The sequence below is a fragment of the Mobula birostris genome, chromosome 17, assembly GCF_030028105.1.
Source record: "Mobula birostris isolate sMobBir1 chromosome 17, sMobBir1.hap1, whole genome shotgun sequence".
Classification (NCBI taxonomy): Eukaryota; Metazoa; Chordata; class Chondrichthyes; order Myliobatiformes; family Myliobatidae; genus Mobula; species Mobula birostris.
Window position 1 is genome coordinate 26,650,857 of NC_092386.1, and position 25,251 is coordinate 26,676,107.

At 40.4% G+C, this 25,251-nt stretch overlaps 1 protein-coding gene across 2 annotated transcripts in view; it reads left to right on the forward strand.

Annotated features, from left to right (window-relative positions):
- The window catches only part of LOC140211574 (aminopeptidase Q-like), a 193,081-nt gene that overhangs the window by 122,031 nt on the left and 45,799 nt on the right, over window positions 1-25,251 (forward strand). For both annotated transcript variants that reach the window (XM_072281418.1, XM_072281417.1), the window contains 6 exons: window positions 8,295-8,350; window positions 13,015-13,162; window positions 14,471-14,565; window positions 19,198-19,308; window positions 21,274-21,441; window positions 23,444-23,584. In XM_072281418.1, the coding sequence (XP_072137519.1) occupies window positions 8,295-8,350; window positions 13,015-13,162; window positions 14,471-14,565; window positions 19,198-19,308; window positions 21,274-21,441; window positions 23,444-23,584 (719 nt within the window). The remainder of the gene's footprint in view (window positions 1-8,294; window positions 8,351-13,014; window positions 13,163-14,470; window positions 14,566-19,197; window positions 19,309-21,273; window positions 21,442-23,443; window positions 23,585-25,251) is intronic.

Genomic DNA, 25,251 nt, shown 5'->3' on the forward strand with positions numbered 1-25,251 from the left:
CGCTAGCCAAAAAAATAAATGAGCATGCCAGAAGGTTTTTCCGATACATATATAAAGAGTAGGGTGGATATTGAGCGATGGAAAATTACACTGGAGAGGTAGTAATGGGAGACAAAGGTACAGTGGACGATCTTAATAAGTCTTTTGTGCCAGTCTTCACTGTGGAAGACACTAGCAGTATGCTAGAAATGTGAGGCTGTCAGAGGGCAGAATTGAGTGTAATTGCTATTACTGAGAAGAAGGTGCTTGGGAAACTGGAAAACCTGGAGCTAGATAAGAGCCTTGTCAGACAGAGCAAAGAGTTAAGTTGCACCACAGAGGCAAAATGCATAAGGGCAAAGAATGCAGAACCGAAGGTGCTGTATTTAAATGCACATAGCATTCGGAATAAGGTGGACGAACTTGTGACACAATTAGTTGGTATGACATTAATTGGTAGGTATGACATTGTGGCTATCACTGAGTTGTGGCTGAAAGAAGGTCAAAGTTGGGAGTTTAACATCAAAGGATATACTTTGTATTGGAAGGATAAGCAGGAAGGCATAAATGGTGGAATGGCTCTCTTGATAAGAGATAGAATTACATCTTCAGAAAGAGATGACATGGGGTCAGAGAATGTTGGATCTTTGTGGGTGGAGTTATGAAATTGCAAGGGTAAAAGAACCATTATGGGAATCATATATAGACTTCCAAGTAGTAATCAAAATGTGGGGTTGAGATTGCAAAGGGAGCTGGAAAAGGCATGCAATAAGGGTAATACACAATTGTAATGGGGGACTTCAATATGCAAGGGAATTGGGAAAATTAGTTTGGTGTCGGATTGCAAGAGAGGGAATTTGTTGAATGGCCTGTGAGATGGCTTTTTAGAGCAGCTTGTGCTTGAGCCTACTCGGGGAAAGGTTGTCGGTGTTGTGTAATAACCTAGGTTTTATTAGGGAGCTTAACATAAAGGAACCCTTAGGAGGCAGTGATCATCATATGATTGAATTCATACTGCAATTTGAGAGGGAGAAGCTTAAGTCACGTGTCAATATCACAATGGAATAAAGGGAATTACAGAGGCTTGAAGGGGGAGCTTGCCTGGGTGGATTGGAGAGGGATAGTGGCAAGGATGATGGCAGAACTGAGGTGACTGAAGTGTCTTGGAGTAGCTCACAAGGCACAGGATAGATATGTTGCAAGGAAGAAGTACTCAAATAGCACTGGTAGGGAACCGTGGCTGACACGGGTAGTTAAGGTCTGTATAAGAGCCAAGGAAAGAGCATATAAGGTAGCAAAAGTGAGTGGGAAGTTGGATGATTGGAAAACTTTTAAAATCCGGCAAAAGGCAACTAAAAAACCTACAAGAAGGGAAAAGATGAAATATGAGGGCAAACTAGCCAATAATATAAAGCAGGATACTGTAAGTTTTTTCAGTTACGTAAAGGATGAAAGGGAAGTGAGAGTTGATATTGGACCACTGGAAAATGATGCTGGTGAGGTAGTAATGGGGTCAAAGAAATGGCAGATGAACTTAATAAGTACTTTACTTTTCAGTCTTTACTGTGGAAGACACTAGCAGTCCATCAGAGGTCTATGAGTGTCAGGGAGCAGGAGTGAGTGCCTTTGCTATTACAAAGGAAAAGTGCTAGGCAAGCTAAAAGATCTTAGGGTGGATAAGTCACCTGAACCAGATGGATTACACCCCAGAGTCTTGAAAGGGGTTACTGAAGAGATAACAGATGCGTTGGTCATGATCTTTCAAGAGTCAGCATGGATTTACAAAGGGGAAATCATGCTTGACTAATCTTCTGGAATTTTTTGAGGATGTGACTATGAAAATGGACAAGGGAGAGCCAGTGGATGTAGTGTACCTGGACTTTCAGAAAGCCTTTGATAAAGTCCCACATAGGAGATTAGTAGGCAAAATTAGGGCACGTGGTATTGGGGGCAGAGTACTGACATGGATTGAAAATTGGCTGGCTGACAGAAAACAAAGAGTAGCGATTAAGGGGTCCCTTTTCGAAATGGCAGGCCGTGACCAGTGGGGTACCGCAAGGTTCAGTGCTGGGACCGCAGCTGTTTACAATATATATTAATGATTTAGATGAGGGAATTAAAAATAACATTAGCAAATTTGCCGATGACACAAAGCTGGGTGGCAGTGTGAAATGTGAGGAGGATGTTATGAGAATGCAGGGTGACTTGGACAGGCTGGGTGAGTGGGCAGATGCATGGCAGATGCAGTTTAATGTGGATAAATGTGAGGTTCTCCACTTTGGTGGTAAGAACGGGAAGGCAGATTATTACCTAAATGGAGTCAAGTTAGGAAAAGGGGAAGCACAATGAGATCTAGGTGTACTTGTACATCAGTCACTGAAAGCAAGCATGCAAGTACAGCAGGCAGTGAAGAAAGCTAATGGCATGCTGGCCTTCATAACAAGGGGAATTGAGTATAAGAGCAAAGAAGTCCTTCTGCAGCTGTACACGGCCCTGGTGAGACCACACCTGGAGTACTGTGTGCAGTCTTGGTCTCCAAATTTGAGGAAGGACATTCTTGCTATTGAGGGAGTGCAGCGTAGGTTCACAAGGTTAATTCCCAGGATGGCAGGACTGTCATATGTCGAAAGATTGGAGCGACTGGGCTTGTATACTCTGGAATTTAGAAGGCTGAGAGGGGATCTTATTGAAACATATAAGATTATTAAGGGATTGGACACGCTGGAGGCAGGAAGCATGTTCCTGCTGATGGGTGAGTCCAGAACCAGAGGCCACAGTTTAAGAATTAGGGATAGGCCATTTAGAACGGAGTTGAGGAAAAACTTTTTCACCCAGAGAGTGGTGGATATATGGAATGCTCTGCCCCAGAAGGCTGTGGAGGCCAAGTCTCTGGATGCTTTCAAAAAAGAGATGGATAGAGCTCTTAAAGATAGCGGAATCAAAGGTTATGGGATAAGGCAGGAACTGGATACTGATAGTGGATGATCAGCCATGATCACAGTGAATGGTGGTGCTGGCTCAAAGGGCCGAATGGCCTACTCCTGCACCTATTGTCTATTGTCTGTTGTCTATAATCACTTGATTCTGGCATGGTCCCAGAGGACTGGAAAATTGCAAATGTCACTCCACTCTTTAACAAGGGAGGAAGACTGAAGAGAGGAAATTATAGCGCAGTAAGCCTAACCTCAGTGGTTAGAAAAGTGTTGGAGTCCATTATTAAGGAAGAGGTTTTGGGGTACTTGGAGGCTAATAATAAAATAAATCAAAGTTAGCATGGTTTTTATGAAGGGACATATCTGTTACAATTCTCTGAGGAAGTAACAAGCAGGGTGGACAAAGGAGAGGCAGTGGATGTCATTTACTTAGATTTTCAGAAGGCATTTAATAAGGTGTCTCACATGAGACTGCTTAACAAGATAAGATCCTATGGTGTTACAGGAAAGATACTGGCATGGATAGAGGAATGGCTGACAGGCAAGAGGCAGCCAGTGGGAATAAAGGGGGCCTTTTCTGGTTGGCTGTTAGTGACTAGTGGTGTTCCTCAGGGGTCAGTATTGGGACTGCTACTTTTCACATTGTTTGTCAATGATGTAGATAGTGGAATTAATGGCTTTGTGGCAAAGTTTGTGGATGATATAAAGCTAGGTGGAGGGGTAGGTAGTGTTGAGGAAGCAATGAGATTGCAGCAGGTCTTAGACAAATTGGAAGAATGGGCAAAAATTGGTGGATGGAATACAGTGTTGGGAAATATACGATAGTGCATTTTGGTAAAAGGAACAATAGTGGAGATTATTATCTAAATGGGGAGAAAATTCAAACATCAGAGGTGCAAAGAGACTTTGGGAGTCCTCGTGCAAGACTCCCAGAAGGTTAATTCACAGGTTGAGTCTGTGGTAAAGAAAGCAAATGTAATGCTGGAAATTATTTCAAGGGGAGTAGAATCTAAAAGAAGGAGATAATGCTGAGCCTTTATAAGACACTAGTCAGGCCATACTTCAAGTATTGTCAGCAGTTTTGGACCCCTTTTCTCAGAAAGGATGTATTGTCATTGGAGAGAGTCCAGAGGAGGATCACGGGGATGATTCCAGGAATGAAAGGGTTAACATCTGAGGAGCATTTGGCAGCTTTAGGCCTGTACTCACTGGAATTTAGAATGATGCGTGGGGATCTCATTGAAACCTTCTGAATGTTGAAAGGACAGATAAGCTGGATAGGGAGAGGATGTTTCCTCTGGTGGGGGTATCCAGAACTAGAGGGCACAGCCTCAAAATTGAGGGGTGACCTTTTAGAGCAGAAGTAAGGAGGGTTTTTTTTTAGCCAGAGAATGGTGAGTCTGTGAAATGCTCTGTCACAGACTGCAGTGGAGGCCAAGTCTGTGGGTATATTTCCTGATTGGTCAGGGCAACAAGGGATATGGGGTTGGATGGGATCTGAGAGCAGTCATGATGAAATGGCAGAACAAGCTCAAAGGGCTGAATGGCCTATTTCTGCTCTTATGTCTTATGATCACGTGGTCTGATAAGTCACATGAAAAAGGGAGCATTTTGAAGTTTTTGGCATCTCAAACAGCTTTTGCCAAGTCTTTGATCTGTTTATCTATTCCCATTTCAAACATCTTCTGATTAGCATTAAGCAGCTGTGACAGCCTTTGGATAGTGCTACCATTTGGGCTGCAGTTGCCTGTTGATTTCACACTGAGAGCTCTGACTGAGTGTCAGGCTAGTTGGATTTTTCTCAACCATTCACATCCGGAAAGTGCTGGCCCTCCACTTAAAGCTCTTCTAATAGCTGTTTTTGGCTTCGATACATCACATTTACTTTCAGTTTGCCTTTGGGATACACCTTGTTGCCTGTGTAAGTCTTTAGCATCACTGAGGTCGTTTCTAATGGTATCTTTGAAAACTGTCTGTTGTAGTCAGACTTCGGAATTATAGACAAAGCTGAGCCTGTATCCAGCTCCATTTTCAGTTTTACACCAGACACATCTGTTGTGATCCATATTATATTGCAATCTGCTTCGATAATACTATACAGTTCTAGGCATGGCAGTTCACCTTTGGCAGACTCTATGCTGTCTGATTCTGTTTTACATTTGGCAACTTTATGCATTTGCTTAGTTTTGTGTTTGAGACCTTTTAGTCAGTTGTGCTTTTTATCTGCCTTGCATATTCTCTCTATTTGAGATTGTCTGTGACACTTTCTGCAGACTTTTTCTTTAAACCAACAGTCATTTCCATCACGGGAGAATTTGCCACATCGATAACGTTTTTGGCTTTTTGCACCATTCAGGGACACTTTGTGCATTTCATATTTTAACCTCTTTTTCTGTAGTTCGGCTGCATCCCTTGCTGCAGTCTCTAACGATATTGCAATGGTTAATGCCCGTTCTAAGTTTAAGTCTCTTCTGGCCTGTAGCCTTGTTTGAGTGCTTTGACTATGCATGCCACATATAAGCCTGTCCCCTAATGCATCAGAAGTCCATCTCTAAAGTCATAGTACTGGGAAAGTTTGTGCAGTTCTGCAATATATTCAGAAAGGCGTCATCTTTTGACTGGTTCCTTTTGTAAAATCTAAATCCCTCAGCCAATGCCAGTGCTTAGGCTCAAGTGATTTGGTAAAATGGTAACAATTTTGTTGAACGTTTTGCTTGCTGGCTTTTCAGGGGTTACTAGGTTTGTAGGAGACTGTACGCCTTTGCACCCATTAAGCTAAGAAGTGTAGGAGCTTCCTTTTGCTCCTCTACATTGTTCATGTTACAGTGCAGTTCTACCCTCTCGATATACAACTCCTAGCCTCCATCAACGCTGTTTCATCCCATAATCATGCTGTAACTGTTGGTATCATTTGTGATATTTTTTGATATTCTCAGATTCATACTTGTCACCGATTTGTTGTGTCTCTGCAGCTACATAACAATTAAATAAAAGCACGCACATGAGAGATGGCTTTAACTGGTTTTTTCACAATGCAATGAGGGAGAGGGACAGGAAGGGGAGAGAGAGAGAACAATGTGCATGCGTAGACAACAAAACAACAGATCAATCCATAGTACTGGTGTGGGGGCAGGGGGTCATTGCTCTAAAGTAGATAGATCCATACATTACAGAGGCATTAGTAAAGATCTTTTAAAAATCTCCAGATTGCAGAATGGTTCCAGAGGACAGAAAAGCTGCAAATATCACTCCACTCTAAGAAGGGAGGAAGGCCGAAGAAAGGAAATTACACGCCAGTTAACCTGACTTCGATGGTTGGGAAGGTGTTGGAGTCTATTATTAAGGATGAGGTTTTGGGGTACTTGGAGGCCAAAGTTAACATGGTTTCCTTAAGGGGCAATCTTGCCTGAAGAATCTGTTGGAATTCTTTGAGGACATAGCAGGCAATGCTATTACAGGGGAGTTACTAACATGGATAGAAGATCGGCTGGTTGGCAGAAGGAAAAATGTCATAATAAAGGGGGCCTTTTCTGGTTGGCTGCCAGTGACAAGGGGTCAGTATTGGGACCACTTCTTTTCAAATTAAATGTCAACAACTTGATGAAACTGACAGCTTTGCAGCCAAGTTTGCTAAAGATACAAATATGGGTAGAGGGCAAGTAGTGTTGAGGAGGCAGAAGGACTTGGACAAATTGGAAGAATGGGCAAAGAGGTGGCAGATGGAAGATAGTATAGGGAAGTGTTGGATGTTAAGCTATGGTCATGCAACTTGGTAGAACTAATAAAGATGTAGACTATTTTGATTAACCCTCCTACTGTATTTCACTGGTTTTCACAAACTATGTTGTGTTTAAATTTGGAAAAAATTAGAAGTGTGGTTTATGACCCTTCCATTAAATTTGAAAAAACTTGGAGGCCATTTATTCAGCATTTTCATATGATGTAACCTGACCATTTCCAAACTTATTTTACTTCTCTGTAGTGTTGGTTGAGAGGAACGGAGTCGTCAACACTAAGGTTTTCTTTTCTTCCATCTTTACGTTGTTTATTGCCCAGGTCTTTTTTAGTTTAGTGGATTAATTCTGCTTAGATTAGTTTTTTTTTGGGAGGGGTTTTTTTTTGGTTTTTTTTCTTTTTTCGTGATTTTTGTCTAGATATTTTCTTTTTGTCCTGTATTATTCATTGGTATCCTACATGATTGGGAGTTTTGCCAATTAAATATTATTTGGTTTTATAGTTACTCATGTTAAGTATAACAATGTACTCCCAACAATTTTGTATTATTGCTATATTATGTTTATATTCTATGAAACTAATAAAAAGATTGAAAAAGAAAAGAAAGATATAAACTATTTTGAAACAGGGAGAGAATCCAAAAATCAGAGGTGCAAAAGGACTTGGGAATCCTTGTGCAGGATACCCTAAAGGTTGACTTGCAGGGTGAGTCGGTGGTAACAAAGGCAGATGCAATATTAGTATTCCTTTCAAGAGAACTTGAATTTAAGAGCAAGGATGTGATGCTGAGGTTTTATAAGGCATTTGTCAGACCACAGTTGGAGTATTGTGAGCAGATTTGGGCTCCATATCTAAGAAAAGTTCTGCTGGCATTGGAGAGCATTCAAAAGCAGTGTATAAGAATGACTCCAAAAATGGAATGGTTAATGTATGAGGAATGTTTGATGGCTTTGGGCCAGTACTTGCTAGAGGTTAGAAGGATGAGGGGGGATATCATTGAAACCCATTGAATATTGAAAGGCCTAGATGGAGGGAATACGGAGAGGATGCTTCCTAGAGTTGAGGATTCTTGGATAAGAGGGCACCAGTCTCTGAAAAGAGCGACGTCCATTTAGAACAATGATGAGAAGGAATTTCTTTAGCCAGAGGGTGGCGAATCTGTTGAGTTCATTGCTGTGGGTAGTTGTGGAGGCCAAGTCATTAATTATATTTAAAACAGAGGTTGATAGGTTCTTGGTTAGTCAGATCAACAATGGCTATGGGGAGAATGCAGGAGTATGTGGTTCAGAGGGATAATAAATTGGCCATGATGGAGTGGCTGAGCAGACTCGATGGGCCGAATGATCTCATTCTGCTCCTTTGTCTTATGGATTCAGAACACTATGGATGTGCACTCCGGGCAAGTGAGCAGTAAATACAAGTGCTTCACAGTTAGCTTTCAGCTCTGGCTCACTCACATCTGTTGGAGGATTTGAGATGAGCCAACCTTCCAGATAAGAATCACTTATAATTGATTGCACTGAGCTTGAAGACGGAATTGGAAGAAATCTGAATTGTAAAACAAATCATTATGTAGATGCATGCTGCATATCTTGAATTTATCGATTGCCACTGTATTCTTTAATTCTGAGAACTCCTCTACCGTAGGTTATTCCAGTTGTCAACAGAGCACAGATCATCAATGATGCATTTGAATTTGCATGGTAAGTTCTCCTTCGGAGTATTGGGCTTCACTGTCTTTAAGTTGCAATGATTTATTTTTATTTACCAGGAAAAATCAGATACAACTTTTCTATTTTAAACAAAATTGTTGGTTCTCACAGTGAAGCATTCCATTCACTGTGAAGCATTAATTCGAAGGGTTAGTCTACTGATTGACAACCATTTTTGTTGTCTACTGTGAAGGTTCAGGAGGCTGCTGCTATTGGATATAAATTTGGGTATTTGCCAATGCTGTTTCAGTTCTGTATATTACCACCTTGCTATGGGTGTTTCTGTGGTAGTCCTGTGAGGTGATCTGCAGAGGCACTGAAGGTAGGGTAGACTGACCTGTGGATCTTAAAGGAGGAAGTGAAAAATATCTACATGCACTGTGCTGTCTGAGTGCATACTTATGGAGTATGCACCTATCTCCAACTTCCAAAAGGTCTTCTAAGGAAGTGCAACCTTTGATGGATATTGAGAGAAGCATGCACAGTTCTCCTGGTAAGCAGTAGGTTACTATCATCTTGAGCATTGGATCATACCAGTCAGAGGTAGGAGATGTATGCCCCATGTCCTGTTGGTTGCGCACTACAGCATTAGGGAGTTCAGTGAGGTTCTCTACACATGGAAACAGAATCCTCAAACAAAGGTGAGCACGATTATGAGGATTCCACCCTCCCAAGTTCTCATCAGTGGGAAGGAGACTAATGTTCCACTATAGACTCTTTCAGAACAGAACATTCATCATAAATCATGAGGATGTCATTCATTGTAGAACTGATGGTGACCAATTTATTCTTGAGGTTGTGGACCCTGTGAAGGCATTTCTCACAATGTTCTGTATCTGTGTAACTCTTTTGTCCTCAGTTAGTCCACACTACCCATCTTCTTCAGTGCTACTCTTTGCCCAGAGGGGCTCCATCTTTATGAACTCGGTCCATCCCCTCCATTTTTAGCTCCTGATTTTAGTCCAGGTGCACGAGCTGCAGCTCGGCTTTGTTTCAACAACTGGTATTGAGTGACCAGGAGCCTGGTAGGAAATGCCATCAAGGTCAGTTTACATCTGCGATGCCCTTGAGGTGGCTGACAGTACTCAAAGGTTCGTTTGTTATCAAAGCATGTATCCATGTACGACTCTGAAATTTGTCTTCTCCAGATAGCCACAAAGCAAAGAAATAACATGAAAGTTTTTCAGAGAGAAACATCAAACCTGCCACCTCCCCGTACAAAAAAGTACAGCATCCCGATCATCAATGTGTCTCCCCCACACAAAAATCTAACAGAACATCACCCTAAACACCCTTCCCTCGCATAACAAAACAGCAAAGGAACAGGCAATTTTAAAAAATAACCACTGAATATAAAAACAATGTCTCAAAAAGTTCATGGTCCATAACTCAATTGTCCAATCCATAAGCATGGGGGGGGCACAAGGGGTGGGTTTGATGTTCCTCTCTGAATAACTTTCACGTTCTTTCCTTCTTTCTTTGTTTTATGGCTATCTGGAGAAGACAAATTTCAGAGTTTTATCGGTATACATGCTTTGATAATAAATGAACACTTTGGAATCGTTTTGAACCTTTGAGTACTGTTAGTCACCTCAAGGGCATCGCAGACACAAACTGACCTTGATGGCATTTCCTGCTAGGCTCTCAGTCACCCAATACCACCCTACGATATCACCGATATTCCTCGAAAGAGAGGGACACCACATGAGGCAGAGTGGCCTACTCACCTGTCACAGTCCCAGTGATAGGCCACTCACAAACTCCTTGTCCGGCAATGATCCAAAGACAGACAGTCGATGCTGAAACTCTTGCTCGCCTTCTGCATTTGCCTCGATGTCTCAATCTTCCTCGAAGCTTTAATCAGTGATTAATGGATGCTTTAAATGGTGAAACCTCCTGCTCCAGTTTGCCTCTGTCTTCCTACACCTCGGGGATGCAGCCAATGTAATCGTGGACCCCCTCCAACCCTAGACATCCTCTCTCCTCCCCTCACATATCAGGTAGAAGTAACAAAAGCCAGAGAACATTTACTAGCACTCTCAAGGGCAGATTCTATCCTGCTGTTGTCAGACTTTTGAACAGGCTTATCATATGCTAAAGGTGTATTCTTCATCTTCCAATCTACCTTGTGGCTCTTACACTTTATTTGTCTTTCTGCACTTCGCTTTCTCTGTAACTGCAACCCTCTATTCTGCATTCTGTTTTCTTTTTACTACCTTCTGAATAACATGATCTCACTGGATGGCACACAAAAACCAAAAGTTTCAGTATCTTAGTAGAGTCATAGCATCAAAGAGCTCAGAAACAGGCCCTTTGGCTCATTGAGTCCATGTTGAACTGTAACTCTGCCTAGTCCCATTGGCCCTCACCTGGATCATAGCTCTCCATACCCTTCCCATTCATGTAATTATCAAAATTTCTCTTAAATGTTGCAAATGAACCCACATCCACCACTTCTGCTGGCAGCTCATTCCACAGTCATAACACCCTGAATGTGGAAAACCCCCTCAGGTCTCCCCTTAATTATTTTACCTTTCACCCTAAACCTATAACCTCTAGTTCTAGGCTCACCCAACCTCAGAAGATAAAGCTTGCTGGTAGTTACACTATCTGTATCCCTCACAATTTTGTATACCACTATCAAATCTCCCCTCATTCTCCTACCTCCAGGGAAAGAAGTCCTAAGCTATTCAAGCTTTCCCTATAACTCTAGTCTTCAAGTCCTAAATTTTCTCTGCACTCTTTAAATCTTATTGATAACTTTCCTTTAGGCAGGTGATCAGAAATAGACATAATACTCCAAATTTGGCCTCAATGTCTAAAACAACTCATCACAACATCCTGAACACTTGACAATAATAGACTAATATCAATATTTTGCTTAAGACTATCCAGCAGATGGATGGGAATGGAGAAGTTGGTACAGCAGACAGTGGCAAAGAGAGACTGGCTCTAACAACATATGCAATGATCTCAAGAGATTTTCTTGAGTTTTCTTAACTAACTTCACAACCAATCAGAAGATTAATGACTGGGAAGGTGCATACCATTGACCTTTTGTATTCAATTGCAACTCACACACTGCAGTGGATCTGGAAAATAGGATGCATACCTGCTTTCCACCAACACTTCTGTACCAACCATCTCAGCAGATAACACCAGTACATCACTTCCAGTCGGATAGTTTCATATAACATCTCCTCTAGGGGCTTACACCCACATGTTAGTTTGCACAGGAACAAGCGCTGCTCATTGTTGCGTTGCAATGAAGATAACACTGAGCACTTTGAACTCATTCAGCGTCTGGGGATTGTGATTAAATTTTGCATTAAGCTACCTGCCATGAAAAGAAAAAGTTAGCTATGGAGTGCAGGATTAGTGCATATATATTGGAGTAATCCATTTTTAGCTGATGAACTGTGTATTATCTGTATGTTAGCTCCTTTTGTAATATTGTTCAAAAGTTCATTTATTATCAAAGTATACAACTCTGAGATTCTTCTTCTCCAGGTAGCCATGAAACCTAGAAGGAAAAGAAAGGCAGCACCATCATCAACCCCAAAAATCCCTCCTCCCCACACAAAAAAAAGATCAGATGAAAAACACAGAACATAAAAAAAACTTTAAGACTGAAAAGGAAGTCAAAAGTGCAAGTCCACATCCAAAACACAGAAAACCTGGGTAACATTCTCCAGGCACAGCGGCAGGATCTCCCTTCTTCAGTAGTAGAGTGATCAATAGACAGGCAGCCAGCACTCACCTTCTACATTCCAGTGGCGTTCCTAGGTGTTTCACTCTCCCTCGTCACTTTAATCAGCGCACCATGGAAGCTTTAATCAGTGAAATTGAGTCAATCATCGGCTTGTGCCCACCAAGAGTTTCGTGCACGCTGCCTCTGTCTCCCGGAATTCTCTTGGAGACTGCAGAGTGCTGAAGCACCCAAACGATCTCCAAATTTCCGCATTCACCTCGATGTTTCAATCTCCCTCGTTGCTTTAATCAGTGAACAACGAAAGCTTTAATCAGTGAAATGGAGTTGAACATTGGCTTGCGTGCCATCCCACAGCCTGAGGTCTGCGCATGCTGCCTCTGTCTTCCGGAATCCTCTCTGAGATTGCAGAGCGCTGGCACACCCAAATGATCTCCAAATAGCAAATCATGGGCACCAACAGTTCCAGAATCACATCCAAAACAAAAAAAAACGTAAAGTACATAAACAAAGCAAAATATATGGTTTCATGATCTACCCAGAAGGTGTGGACCAAAGGAGCATTGTACACAGGTGCCAACTCGACCAGAATAATCAATACTCAAAACTGCACATTTAGTTATGATTACAGATTTTATTACAGAATAAATATCAACTCAATATGCATCCTATCTTGAATGTAGAATTTTGGGGTATCTGGTAGATGGTTTATAATAAATCAAATGTAGGACGATGTTAAGAGCTGCAAGGCATGCACTTTGTTTGCCACTCTTGGATAAGTATTTAAGGTTTTGTTCCTGACGAGTTAGTGGGTGCGCTCTTGGAAGTAGTAAGGAACAGCTCAAATTCCAAAAATTAAGATTAACTTTTGTTACAACCAAAATATTGCTACAATGATTCCAGGTTTCCGGTCAAATTTATTCTTATGTCCTATGTTACCTGACAGGAAAGGATATACTGATATTGAAAATGCTTTAGGGACAACAACATATCTTGCTAAGGAACAGGAAGGCATTGTCTGGGACCTAGCCCTGAACCATCTAACACAAGTTGGATTCATAATAATCACATCCTCATCATACGGGCTTTATAAGGTATCCTTTATCCTGAATCTTGTGTTTAGAGTTTAAAATTTAATGATGTAAAAAGGATTATGACTCAATGCACAGTCAATAATTTAACCTTCTAATTTTATTAATGCTGATTTTAACTCTTGAATTCAATGGAAATAAAAAAAAATCAGGATCAATGATTTAAAAATCAGGCAAGCACATAACCTATGCTTTACACTGTCACCATTAAATAATTAATATTGTGTCTAACTTCAATATTAAACCTATTAATCATATGAAAAAGGAGTATTGTTAGTTACAGAGTTTGAGAAGCAGTGGACAACAAACATAGGACTTTGTATATGTGATTAGCTTGCACCCATTCGAGCCAATGAAAATGGCACAGGGAATTTGAGCTCATTTGTGATTCTGCTGTTGGTGGATTTGGTGCTTACACATACATCTCAATTTCTGCAGTAGCTACCACCAGTTGGAGTAGGGCAACCTGCACCAATTGAAGGGATGGTAAAAAAAAGCACTGCAGTAGATAATTGACAGTAAGCAAGCTCCTGATTGTCAGAAGACCTTCTAGGGGCTGGAAGATGAAGTGGAAAATGAGGAGAGACTTCTTGTACCCACACTTGGATGTGAAACTCCCTTGGAATACCATCATGCACCAACAGTAGGAGGAACAAACTAAGGTTTTTCCTGGAGTCAATTACTTAGACTCCAGTGCAAGAAAAAAAAGTTACTGTGCGGTCAGTGTCAATGAGCAGATCTTGATCTCAACCTTGGTCTTTTCTCCTTGGCACCCAGAAAGAAGCATGACTTCCTTCTAAATACCTTATTTTAGCTATCAGGATTTTGAGTATAATCCTAGTCCAACCTTTCATACACTGAGAGGCCCACTAGCATAATCTCGGGTCCCTATCTAGGTCTTCGTTGAAGTTTCCGATTTATGGCCCAAATCATCCATTTTGATGATAGGCCCTAATTTCTAATCCATGCCCTTATATACCAATGATATAAACGCTGCAGCTACTGCATACCCAGCATGACCCAAGCAAGGGGATCTTCTCTACGGTAGGTTTCTACCATCTTGACAGTAATATTGAAATGAGGCCCAATGCTCAGTGCAGCCTTTCAATATCTAGCATTGTTCAGAGGTTCCTATTCAAATATATGTGGTGCGCAGTATATTTACATGTCCAAACATAAAGATGATTCAGTTTCAGCCTGGATTTAATTCTCTACATGAAAACACAACCTTTTCAATTGAATAGTATGAATCTTGTTCCATAGTGTTATTCATAAATTATATCCTTAATCAAGAATTCATTTTGTTTCTAGAAATACCTCTCCAACCGAATTGTTCCATTTTATGATTATCAGATGAAATTGCTCAGTGAGGATGTCAATAATATTCAAAATCACGAATTTATCACGTAAGTATTACAAATACTTGTCTATTGATTAGAAATTAACTGGTTAAGCATTTACTTATTTTGTACCATAAATTCCTTGACTTGTTTGCTGACCTTCCCATCTCATAAGACTATAAGACATAGGAACAGAATTAGACCATTCAGCTCATCAAGTCTGCTCCAAAACTCTATCAAGGCTGATTTATTATCCCCCTCAACCCCATTCTCCACTTTTCCTCATAACCTTTGACAACCTTACGAATCAAGAACCTCTCTCACATATTGTTTGCTATTCCTCAAGTGCAGATATCCTGAGGGATTGTCCTGAACATTACCTTCCAGTGTTGCTGATAAACAATATTGTGTAGGCTAAATAGCCAGTCAGGATTTCATTCCTAAAAAAGTAAACACACCAGACAATTTATGTCTAATGATAAAAACAAAACTTTCTGAAACTTCAGGTTTCTCCTTAGTCCTTTGGTGCTCCCTGCCAAATGTGCTCACTCACCCCTTTACCCATAGATCTCTGCCTCACCATTTTTAGGAAATGAACGTTGAACTGAGATCTTTTACACCAACCATAGTTATCACTTCTTCCAAGGTGAAGGCCCATCATCCTTCAGGTAGTTTTCAATATTTCTCATCAAAATATAGTCTTTTACATACATTGATCAATCACACATTCAATGAAGAATCTAAGAGCAGGACTTTTATCCATTAGGTAAAATATTTTCCATCATATGGATTAACCCAGGTACCATAACTACACTTAAGGAAACTAGATACGTATGCCATGAAATCTGCATGCAAAGATAAACAGATATTTATACTGCTCAGATCAGCTCTAATTAACACAGATCAGGTAACCTGAAAGGTCTGAATCACCTGAAATGTCCTCTCACAAACCCCAGTGTGTCCCAAGAACTTTACTACTAATTGAGCTATTCTAATGATTCAGTAACTGTATGCACAGAGTTAAACCATAGAAGCCATAGAAACTACAGCACAGAAACAAGCCTTTTGGCCTTTCTTGGCTGTGCTGAACCATTTTCTGCCTAGTCCCACTGACCTGCACACGGACCATCTCCCTCCATACACCTCCCATCCATGTATCTGTCCAATTTATTCTTAAATGTTAAAAAAGAACCCGCACTTACCACCTCGTCTGGCAGCTCATTCCATACTCCCACCACTCTCTGTGTGAAGAAGCCCCCTCTAATGTTCCCTTTAAACTTTTCCCCCCTCACCCTAAACCCATGTCCTCTGGTTTTTTTCTCCCCTTGCCTCAGTGGAAAAAGCCTGCTTGCATTCACTCTATCTATACCCATCATAATTTTATATACCTCTATCAAATCTCCCCTCATTCTTCTACGCTCCAGGGAATGAAGTCCCAACCTACTCAACCTTTCTCTGTAACTGAGTTTCTCAAGTCCCGGCAACATCCTTGTAAACCTTCTCCGCACTCTTTCAACCTTATTTATATCCTTCCTGTAATTTGGTGACCAAAACTGAATACAATACTCCAGATTCGGCCTCACCAATGCCTTATACAACCTCATCATAGCATTCCAGCTCTTATACTCAATACTTTGATTAATAAAGGCCAATGTACCAAAAGGTCTCTTTACGACCCTATCTACCTGTGACGTCACTTTTAGGGAATTTTGTATCTGTATTCCCAGATCCCTCTGTTCCACTGCACTCTTCAGTGCCTTACCATTAACCCTGTATGTTCTACATTGGTTTGTCCTTCCAACGTTCAATACCTCACACTTGTCAGTATTAAACTCCATCTGCCATTTTTCAGCCCATTTTTCCAGCTGGTCGAAGTCCCTCTGCAGGCTCTGAAAACCTTCCTCACTGTCTACTACACCTCCAACCTTTGTATCATCAGCAAACTTGCTGATCCAATTTACCACATTATCATCCAGATCATTGATATAGATGACAAATAACAATGGACCCAGCACTGATCCCTGTGGCACACCACTAGTCACAGGCCTCCACTCAGAGAAGCAATTCTCTACTACCACTCTTTGACTTCTTCCATTGAGCCAATGTCTAATCCAGTTTACCACCTCTCCATGTATACCTAGTGACTGAATTTTCCTAACTAACCTCCCATGCGGGACCTTGTCAAAGACCTTACTGAAGTCTATGTAGACAATATCCACTGCCTTCCCTTCATCCGCTTTCCTGGTAACCTCCTTGAAAAACTCCAATAGATTGGTCAAACATGACCTACCACGCACAAAGCCATGTTGACTCTCCCTAATAAGTCCCAGTCTATCCAAATGCTTGTACATTCTGTCTCTTAGTACTCCCTCCAATAACTTACCTACTACCGACGTTAAACTTACTGGCCTATAATTTCCCAGATTACTTTTTGATCCTTTTTTAAACAATGGAACAACATGAGCCACTCTCCAATCCTCCAGCACCTCACCTGTAGACAGCGACATTTTAATTATTTCAGCCAGGGCCCCTGCAATTTCAACACTAGTCTCCTTCAAGGTCCGAGGGAATACCCTGGCAGGTCCTGGGGATTTATCCACTTTAATTTTCCTCAAGACAGCAAAGACCTCCTCCTTTTCGATCTGTACAGTTTCCATGATCTCACTACTTGTCTCCCTTAATTCCATAGACTTCATGCCAGTTTCCTTAGTAAACACAGACGCAAAAAACCTATTTAAGATCTCCCCCATTTCCTTTGGTTCCGCACATAGCCGACCACTCTGATCTTCAAGAGGACCAATTTTATCCCTTACAATCCTTTTGCTCTTAATATACCTGTAAAAGCTCTTTGGATTATCCTTCACTTTGACTGCCAAGGCAACCTCAGGTCTTCTTTTAGCCCTCCTGATTTCTTTCTTAAGTGTTTTCTTGCACTTCTTATACTCCTCAAGCACCTTATTTATTCCCTGCTTCTTATACACGTCATACAACTCCCTCTTCTTCTTTATCAGAGTTGCAATATCTCTTGAGAACCAAGGTTCCTTATTCCTATTCACCTTGCCTTTAATCCTGACAGGAACGTACAAATTCTGCACTCTCAAAATTTCTGCTTTGAAGGCTTCCCACCTACCGATCACATCCATGCCAGAGAACAACCTGTCCCAATCCACGCTTTTTAGATCCTTTCTCATTTCTTCAAATTTGGCCTTCTTCCAGTTCAGAACCTCAACCCTAGGACCAGATCTATCCTTGTCCATGATCAAGTTGAAACTAATGGTGTTATGATCACTGGAACCAAAGTGCTCCCCTACATATACTTCTGTCACTTGTCCTAACTCGTTTCCTAACAGGAGATCCAATATTGCATCCCTTCTAGTTGGTCCCTCTATATATTGATTTAGAAAACTTTCCTGAACACATTTTACAAACTCTAAACCATCTAGACCCCTAACAGTATGGGAGACCCAATCAATATATGGAAAATTAAAATCCCCTACCACCACAACTTTATGTTTCCTGCAGTTGCCTGCTATCTCTCTGCAGATTTGCACTTCCAATTCTCTTTGACTATTGGGTGGTCTGTAATACAATCCCACTAATGTGGCCATACCTTTCCTGTTTCTCAGCTCCACCCACAAGGACTCAGTAGACAAGCCCTCTAATCTGTCCTGCCTGAGCACTGCTGTAATATTTTCCCTAACAAGCAATGCCACTCCCCCACCTTTCATTCCTCTGCCTCGATCACATCTGAAACAGCACACTGTCAGCTCTGGTACTGTGGTTCCCATCCCCCTGTAAATCTAGTTTAAAGCCCCCCCAATAGCATTAGCAAATCTCCCTGAAAGGATATTGGTCCCCCTGTAGTTCAAGTGTAACCCGTCTCTCTTGTACAGGTCCCACCTGCCCCAGAAGAGGTCCCAATTATCCTGAAATCTGAAACCCTGCTCCCTACACCAGTTCCTCAGCCACTTGTTCATCCTCCAGAGCATCCTATTCCTACCCTCACTGGCATGTAGCACAGGTAGCAATCCTGAGATTACCACCCTCGAGGTCCTGCTTTTCAACTTCCTACCAAGCTCCCTATACTCACTCTCCAGGACCTCCTCACTCTTCCTTGCTATGTCATTGGTACCGATGTGCACCACGAGGATGACCAAAAATAAATCAATCATATCTTAATTTTTAAGCATGATATTTATTCAGTTTTGATCAGATATAATTTACCTATTGTTTTGCTATTCCTCAATTACCTCACACACATCAATCAATTGTAAGTTCACATATCCTCTTATATGCAATGTTTTTCCTATCAAGTGCTCATCCAATATCTTTGGAAAGCCCTCTCTGACTCAGTCTTCATCATTTCTCCTTGTACCAATTAACCCATCATTTTAAATTTGTGTTCCCTCATCCTTGCCCCATCTATTAATGCAAAAGCTTTTATTTATTTAGCCATCCAAACATACCGTATCTCCACTGTATCTGGTCATACATCCGTGAAAGAAAAGAACATTAATTCACAGAGATGGGAAGCAAGCAGTTCTTGTGGTAGAAATCTGAATTAAGGGCATTCCATATTTTTTGAAGTGAGAGGTGGCAACCCTCCAATAACAGGTTAACAAACAGCTGTTGATTGTAAGCACAGACTCACAGTAAAATAAACGCAACTGACTTTCTTCTTCTCAACTTATGGTCCAGAGAAATATTCAGTTCAACTATAAAAACAGCATGTCTTCTTGACTTAAAGGACTGTATGGATCGAACATTGAGTCTTTTATCGCAATTCATGAGTGATCCAATGAACCAAACGTAAGTGTTGAAAATGAACAAAAGAAGTAATATGAAAATCATGGGGTATTATAACCAACATGACAGAAAAGAATACAATGAGATGGTGAGGCTAGTCATATTTTTCCCGATCTTAATTTCCCTTCTTCCCAAACCCACAAGGCAAGATAAAATCTGAGAGAGTAGATCGAGAAGCAGATTTCTATCTGATGTAGCGGTGGAGACAGAAAGGAGAAAGGTAGGGAAAGGTCCTGGGGTTAGTGATAACAAGTCTCTGAAATACTTTTGTGGAAGTACAAGCTCTACTTTTGATGCAAGGGTCGGATTTCTATCTCTGGAATTGCCCAACACTGAAGTATATGTTTACTTCTTTTTTGGAATTGTTTCATTATTGTCGCCAGTACTGAGGTACAGTGAAAAGCTTGTCTTGCATGCTGATAATACAGATCAATTAATTACAAGTGCATTGAGGACGGGCAAGATCAGGCAATAACAGAATGCAGACTAAAATGTAACAGCAAAAGAGAAGGTGCAGTGCAGGAACAAAATAAGATAACAAGATAGATTGTGAGGACAAGTACCCATCTTTTTGTGTTTGAGAACTATTCATTAGTCTTATAACAGTGGGATAGGGACGGTTCTTGAGCCTGACTGTATACAGTATGCTATCAGGCTTTTGGGTCTTCTGCCAGATGCAAGAGAGGAGAATACTTAAGAGGGTGAGGTCTTTGATTATGCAGGCTATTTTACTGAGGCAATAAGAACTATAGAAAAGGTCCATGGATGGGAGGCTGGTTTCTTGATGTGCTGAGCTGTGTCCACAACTCTGCAGTTTTTTGTGGTCACAGGCAGAGCAATTGCTATCTCTACTCATGATGTGTGGTGCATTGATAATTATTAGTGAGAGTCAACAGGAACATGCTGAATTTTTTTAGCCTCCTGAGGAAGTAGAGATGTTAGTGAGCTTTCATGGCCATGGCATCAATGTGATTGGATCAGGGCAGGCTACTGGAGATGTTCGCTCCTAGGGACTTGAAGCTCAGCACCATTGATGTAGATAGGAGTATGTGTACTGCCCTCCCTCCTGAAGTCAATGAACAGCTCCTCTGTTTTGCTGATGTTGAGGGAAAGGCTGTTGACATGACACAATGCCACTATTATTTGAGATACTGCCTACTGAAGTGATATCATCTGCAAACGTACAGAGTTGGAGCAGAAATTGGTTCTGTACAATCGTGAGTGTCCAGGGAGCAAAGTAAGGGGCCTAAGGCTGTAACCTTGTGGAACATCAGTGTTGAGAATAATTGCAGCAGATGGGTTGTTGTCTATCCTTACTGAATGTAGTCTGGTGGTCAGGATATCAAAGGGAGATGTTGAATCCCAAGTCTAAGAGTTTGGTGATGTATTTTCTTGGAAAATAAGATTGGCCTATTTTTGATCCATAAACTGATGAGTTACCCAGTTTCCTGCTGCAAAAGCAGTCTCATCGATTTTATTTCCATACCAGATCATTATAATTAATGCTTTAAATTAAAACCATCACTCTTTGACAGAGCATTTTCTTTCAAGAATCTGAGAAGTGCATTGTTGATGCCAAGTAGAGGGTACTTCAATCTGCAATTAGTCTGATGAAGAAATCTTCACACCTAGTTTTCATTTGAAACTAATTGTGAATTGGAAGATATTAAACATGAATATTTCTGCCTGCCCATCCTTCATTTAAAGATAAGTGTGAGAAATATTTTTGGAAATCTTTATTGTTATCCAGTGCTTTCTACGACATTTACTGCAGTGAGGGAAATGAATGAACTTATGAAGTGAATGCCAACTTCCCACTATTGCTTTTTTTGTCAGGGTCTTACCTGCTAGGAGTGTGTGTCAAAAGTTCAGGCATAATCATCAGAAAAGACACACAGATGTTAATTCAATTGGTAAGAGTTTCTAGAAAGTGTAAATGAAGAAAAAATATTTTAACCTTTCTTTCAGATTTCCACAGCCTCTCAGAGAAGCAATCTTCTGTGGGGCTATTAGAGCTGGCACGGACAAAGAGTGGGATTTTGTATTTTCAGTTTATCAGAATCAAACTTTAAGATCAGAAGGCAGAGATCTAATTTATGCTATGGCCTGTAGCACTGAACCATGGATTCTAAACAGGTACAGTAAAATTCTGATAAATCTTAATCTGACAATTCAGAATCCTAAATGTTCGGCATCTCACTCACTGTGGTTCCAGCTCCAATCTTCCCTCTGATGGACTGGAGACTAAGATTACATGTTGCCTTTCACTCACCAGTACCCAGTTCCAAGCTTTCTTGAAACTCACCGAGTTCTGTTTCCTGCATTTGAAACTTATCTGGCTCTTTTTTCCATGCTCTCTTGAAGCTCACCTTTGTTCACAATGGTCCCTTAAACTCATTGGTGTTTTGGTTCTTGAACTTCCTTTATCATCTGTTGCTATGTTTTATTGCCCGCCCAATCTTTTGGCCACCCATCTTTGCAAAATGATACACGTATTGTTTAAATGTAATGCTACTTTTATCTTTTTTAGTTAACCACAGTTGGTGGCTTCTCTCTCCAAATATTTCTCTCTTATTGCAATTTATCTTTTCTTTGTACATGTACATATTTACTACCTGAAGATATGAGTGAAAATTTGGCAGATCGGCAGAACTGATGTGCCAGTTGCTGGAGGCTGCAGGCACTTGTGTTGTGTGGGAACTCAGTTCACACTAGTATCATTGTATCTTGCTGAGAGACCTGAATGGCTGAGTTAAACACCCTGGTTCAAACACACGTTGCCCTTGCTTAGTTTATGATTTTATTGAATTATAATGGTGGGTGCTGTTCTTCCAACTCATGAACTGTTCAACTTATGAACAGTTCTTAAGAATAGAACCTGGTCATAACCTGGGAAGGATCTGTATTCTGAAAGATCCCCTTGGATGTCTGCCACTGCATCTCAACTGACTGATCCCTGAACCTAATTTGTCAGGTCATTTTGGCTAGCTCTGCTATCATGCATTACCCAAACTTAAAATAGTAACTTTGCACCCATTCTACTCTCCCTCATGTTTAAAGTTGCCTAAGGGTGCCTTCGCAATGAGCCATTAATTAATCCAATCTCATTGTACAATGCCATTTCTTATGACGCCTGCTCCATGGTTGGCTCTGTAATGTTGCTCCATCAAATGATCCCCAAAACAATCAAGGAACTCCACATCAAAACCACCTTCACCTATCTGATTTTTTCCCGTCTCTGTGTAGGTTAAAAATGCTCTGTACTTATTGCCATACAATTTCAATGAAGCTCTCACTATTTCCAGCCAAATGAATTTTACATCTGCTTTCCTGAACAAAGATCAATCCTTTTCTGCTGCAGAATTAACAGAGCCACCCCACCATCTCCATCATCAAGCACCTTCACCACCCAGGCCATGCTCTCTTCTAGTTGCCGCCATTCGGAAGAGGGTAAAGGAGCCTTGGGTCCCACACCACTAGATTGATTCTGTTGTATTTCTTTGTTCTACTATGAATGCCTGCGAGAAAATTAATTTCAGGGTAGTATATGGTGACACATATGTACTTTGATAATAAATTTATTTTGAACCTTGAACCTACACCCATCTCCCTTTCCTTCCTAACTGTTATGTTCCAGTGTATGTCATCCTGCTGCCATGCTTCTGCAATAGCCCAGATTATATTTATTTCTCTTTGTACTCTGTTCAACTGATTAGTCTCAACTGCCACATGCATTCATATACAATCTCTAGTTTTGCCAATTCCATCTTTACATACTGATTAGTACTCTCTGTCCTTTCTTGTTACAGTTTCTTTATCATTTCCGATATTAATGTCTTTCCCCCGGTGGGAAAGTAGGAATGACACAAAATACAGCATCTTAACTGAGATAAGAAACCATATGCTAGCTATGAGGTGCAACTATCTTTGTTCCAACCCACTTATCCATGTGATAATACAACACAGCTTAGTTATAAGTGGGATCCTGGTGTCCTAACATTACGACAGCCAAATGTAGCTTGATGATGTACTTAATTGGGACCTTGATTCACGATATGATTATGAAAGTTGATGTTTGATATTCTGTACATCAGAGATGATCAATAAAAAGATGCAACTTTTCATTTTATTTCTACAGATATTTACAATATACAATGGATGTGTCAATTTTCACTAAGCGTCATGTTCCGGAGGTTTTTAAGTCTGTTGCAAGTAATCCCATTGGTTGTTTTTTAGTACGGAACTTCGTAAAAGAGAACTGGCAAGTTCTTCAAAATACGTAAGTAAACATGCTGCAGTGTAAGCTTCAACTGATCCCCGTAAGTTCTTTGAAGCATGACCTGAAAGAAAAATGCATCCAATCATTTTCCGATTTTCCACCATTTATATTTTGTATCAATTATGAAATTATGTTACCAATTTGTTATGGAATAAAGATAAAAATATTTGAAATAATACCTATATAATAAGCATTTCTCTATATCCATATTTTAATGGACAATCATTGTCTATTTTCCAGATTTGCAAGTAAATGCTGATAACGACTCAAGCGACTTACTGCAAATCTGAAATATCTCTATGAAGTGGAACTCCCATGTATAGTTAATAGCCTGTGGTAGATTTGATAATTGTATTTGTGGATTCCAACTTGGGAATATAAAACTGCTATATTTCCCCAGAGCTTGCACCAAGGAGTCAGCCCAAATGCCTGTGTCAAGTTGGACAGTGCAGGATTCTAACAGAATCAATTACCTGTAAGGGACCAATGAAAATGTTAGTCAACTCAATGGTAGTCAAAGGTTTGTTGTTTGTCTGCAGCATAGAAGAATAGAACATGTTATGTGGCAGATGCACATGCATCAGGCCTTTCACTCTCACTTTATTCATTTCATTGAGTCAGCGGTATTTGGTAACTTGTTAAAGCTGAAGGATTGGATGTTACTTACCCAGCTCCTCAGCTTTATACAAAATGTAGCCAGTGCCTCTTATATGGTCCCATTCTTTTAACTGGTATGACTGACCTTAATTAAAAAGACAAGTTTAGAAAAATTATTGTATCTATTTGCCTTTATATTTCTGTATATTTTCTATTTAAATTAATTAACACTAGTGTAATGTTTTCTTATTTATTAACGTGCTCATTTTTTTTAAATATTGAAATCTTTTTCAACTGTTTCTTAAGTGTCACATATTTGGAAGGCAACTGATTGGATCAAATTATGATCAGATTGAAATCTGTGATAGAACAAGCCTAGAAACTGGCTCCCAACTTTTCAATGGCCCTAATATTGTATTGGGTGTTATTCTAAAGTTTATTTTGAAAGTCCTATAAAGATCACCGTATTACTTTGTGAGGTTTGCCGTGCAACATTGTACATTCAAGAAACAAAGCAAAAATGCAAATGCTGAAAGAGTCAAATAAAAAACAAATAATGCTGGAGATTTTCAGCAGGTCAGGAAGCATCTATAGAGAGAAATGTTTTGTTTATGTTATCTTTCATGGTTTAAATGCATTTATTAGTAGCAGTACAGATTTTTCCTATTAACTAAATAAGGGATTTTACAAAATATTTACAAGTGGTTACTATAAATGTTACTATAAGCTATGTCAAGTCATTAAGGAGGCACTTGATACAGAATTCATTGCTATCACTTGCAATATGTCCTTTCAATCCGAGCAACAGATCTTTCTCACGACCTTCCAGACTTCTTTGAATCTTCGTCTGCTCTGTTGTCTTTGTTTCTGTTTTGATTGCTTAAAGAATGTCAGATGTTTGAATATGTCAAAAACAAGCTAGGTCACCAGCACGTCATCTGGTGAAGGCTCAGATTGTTTCACCTTGACTCATTGCCCGTAATTTGGGGGATGTTCACTAGCTGCTACATTTCAATGTAAACACACTCCAAAGAATTGGATGCTGTACTCACAGTGGAATGGTACTGTGC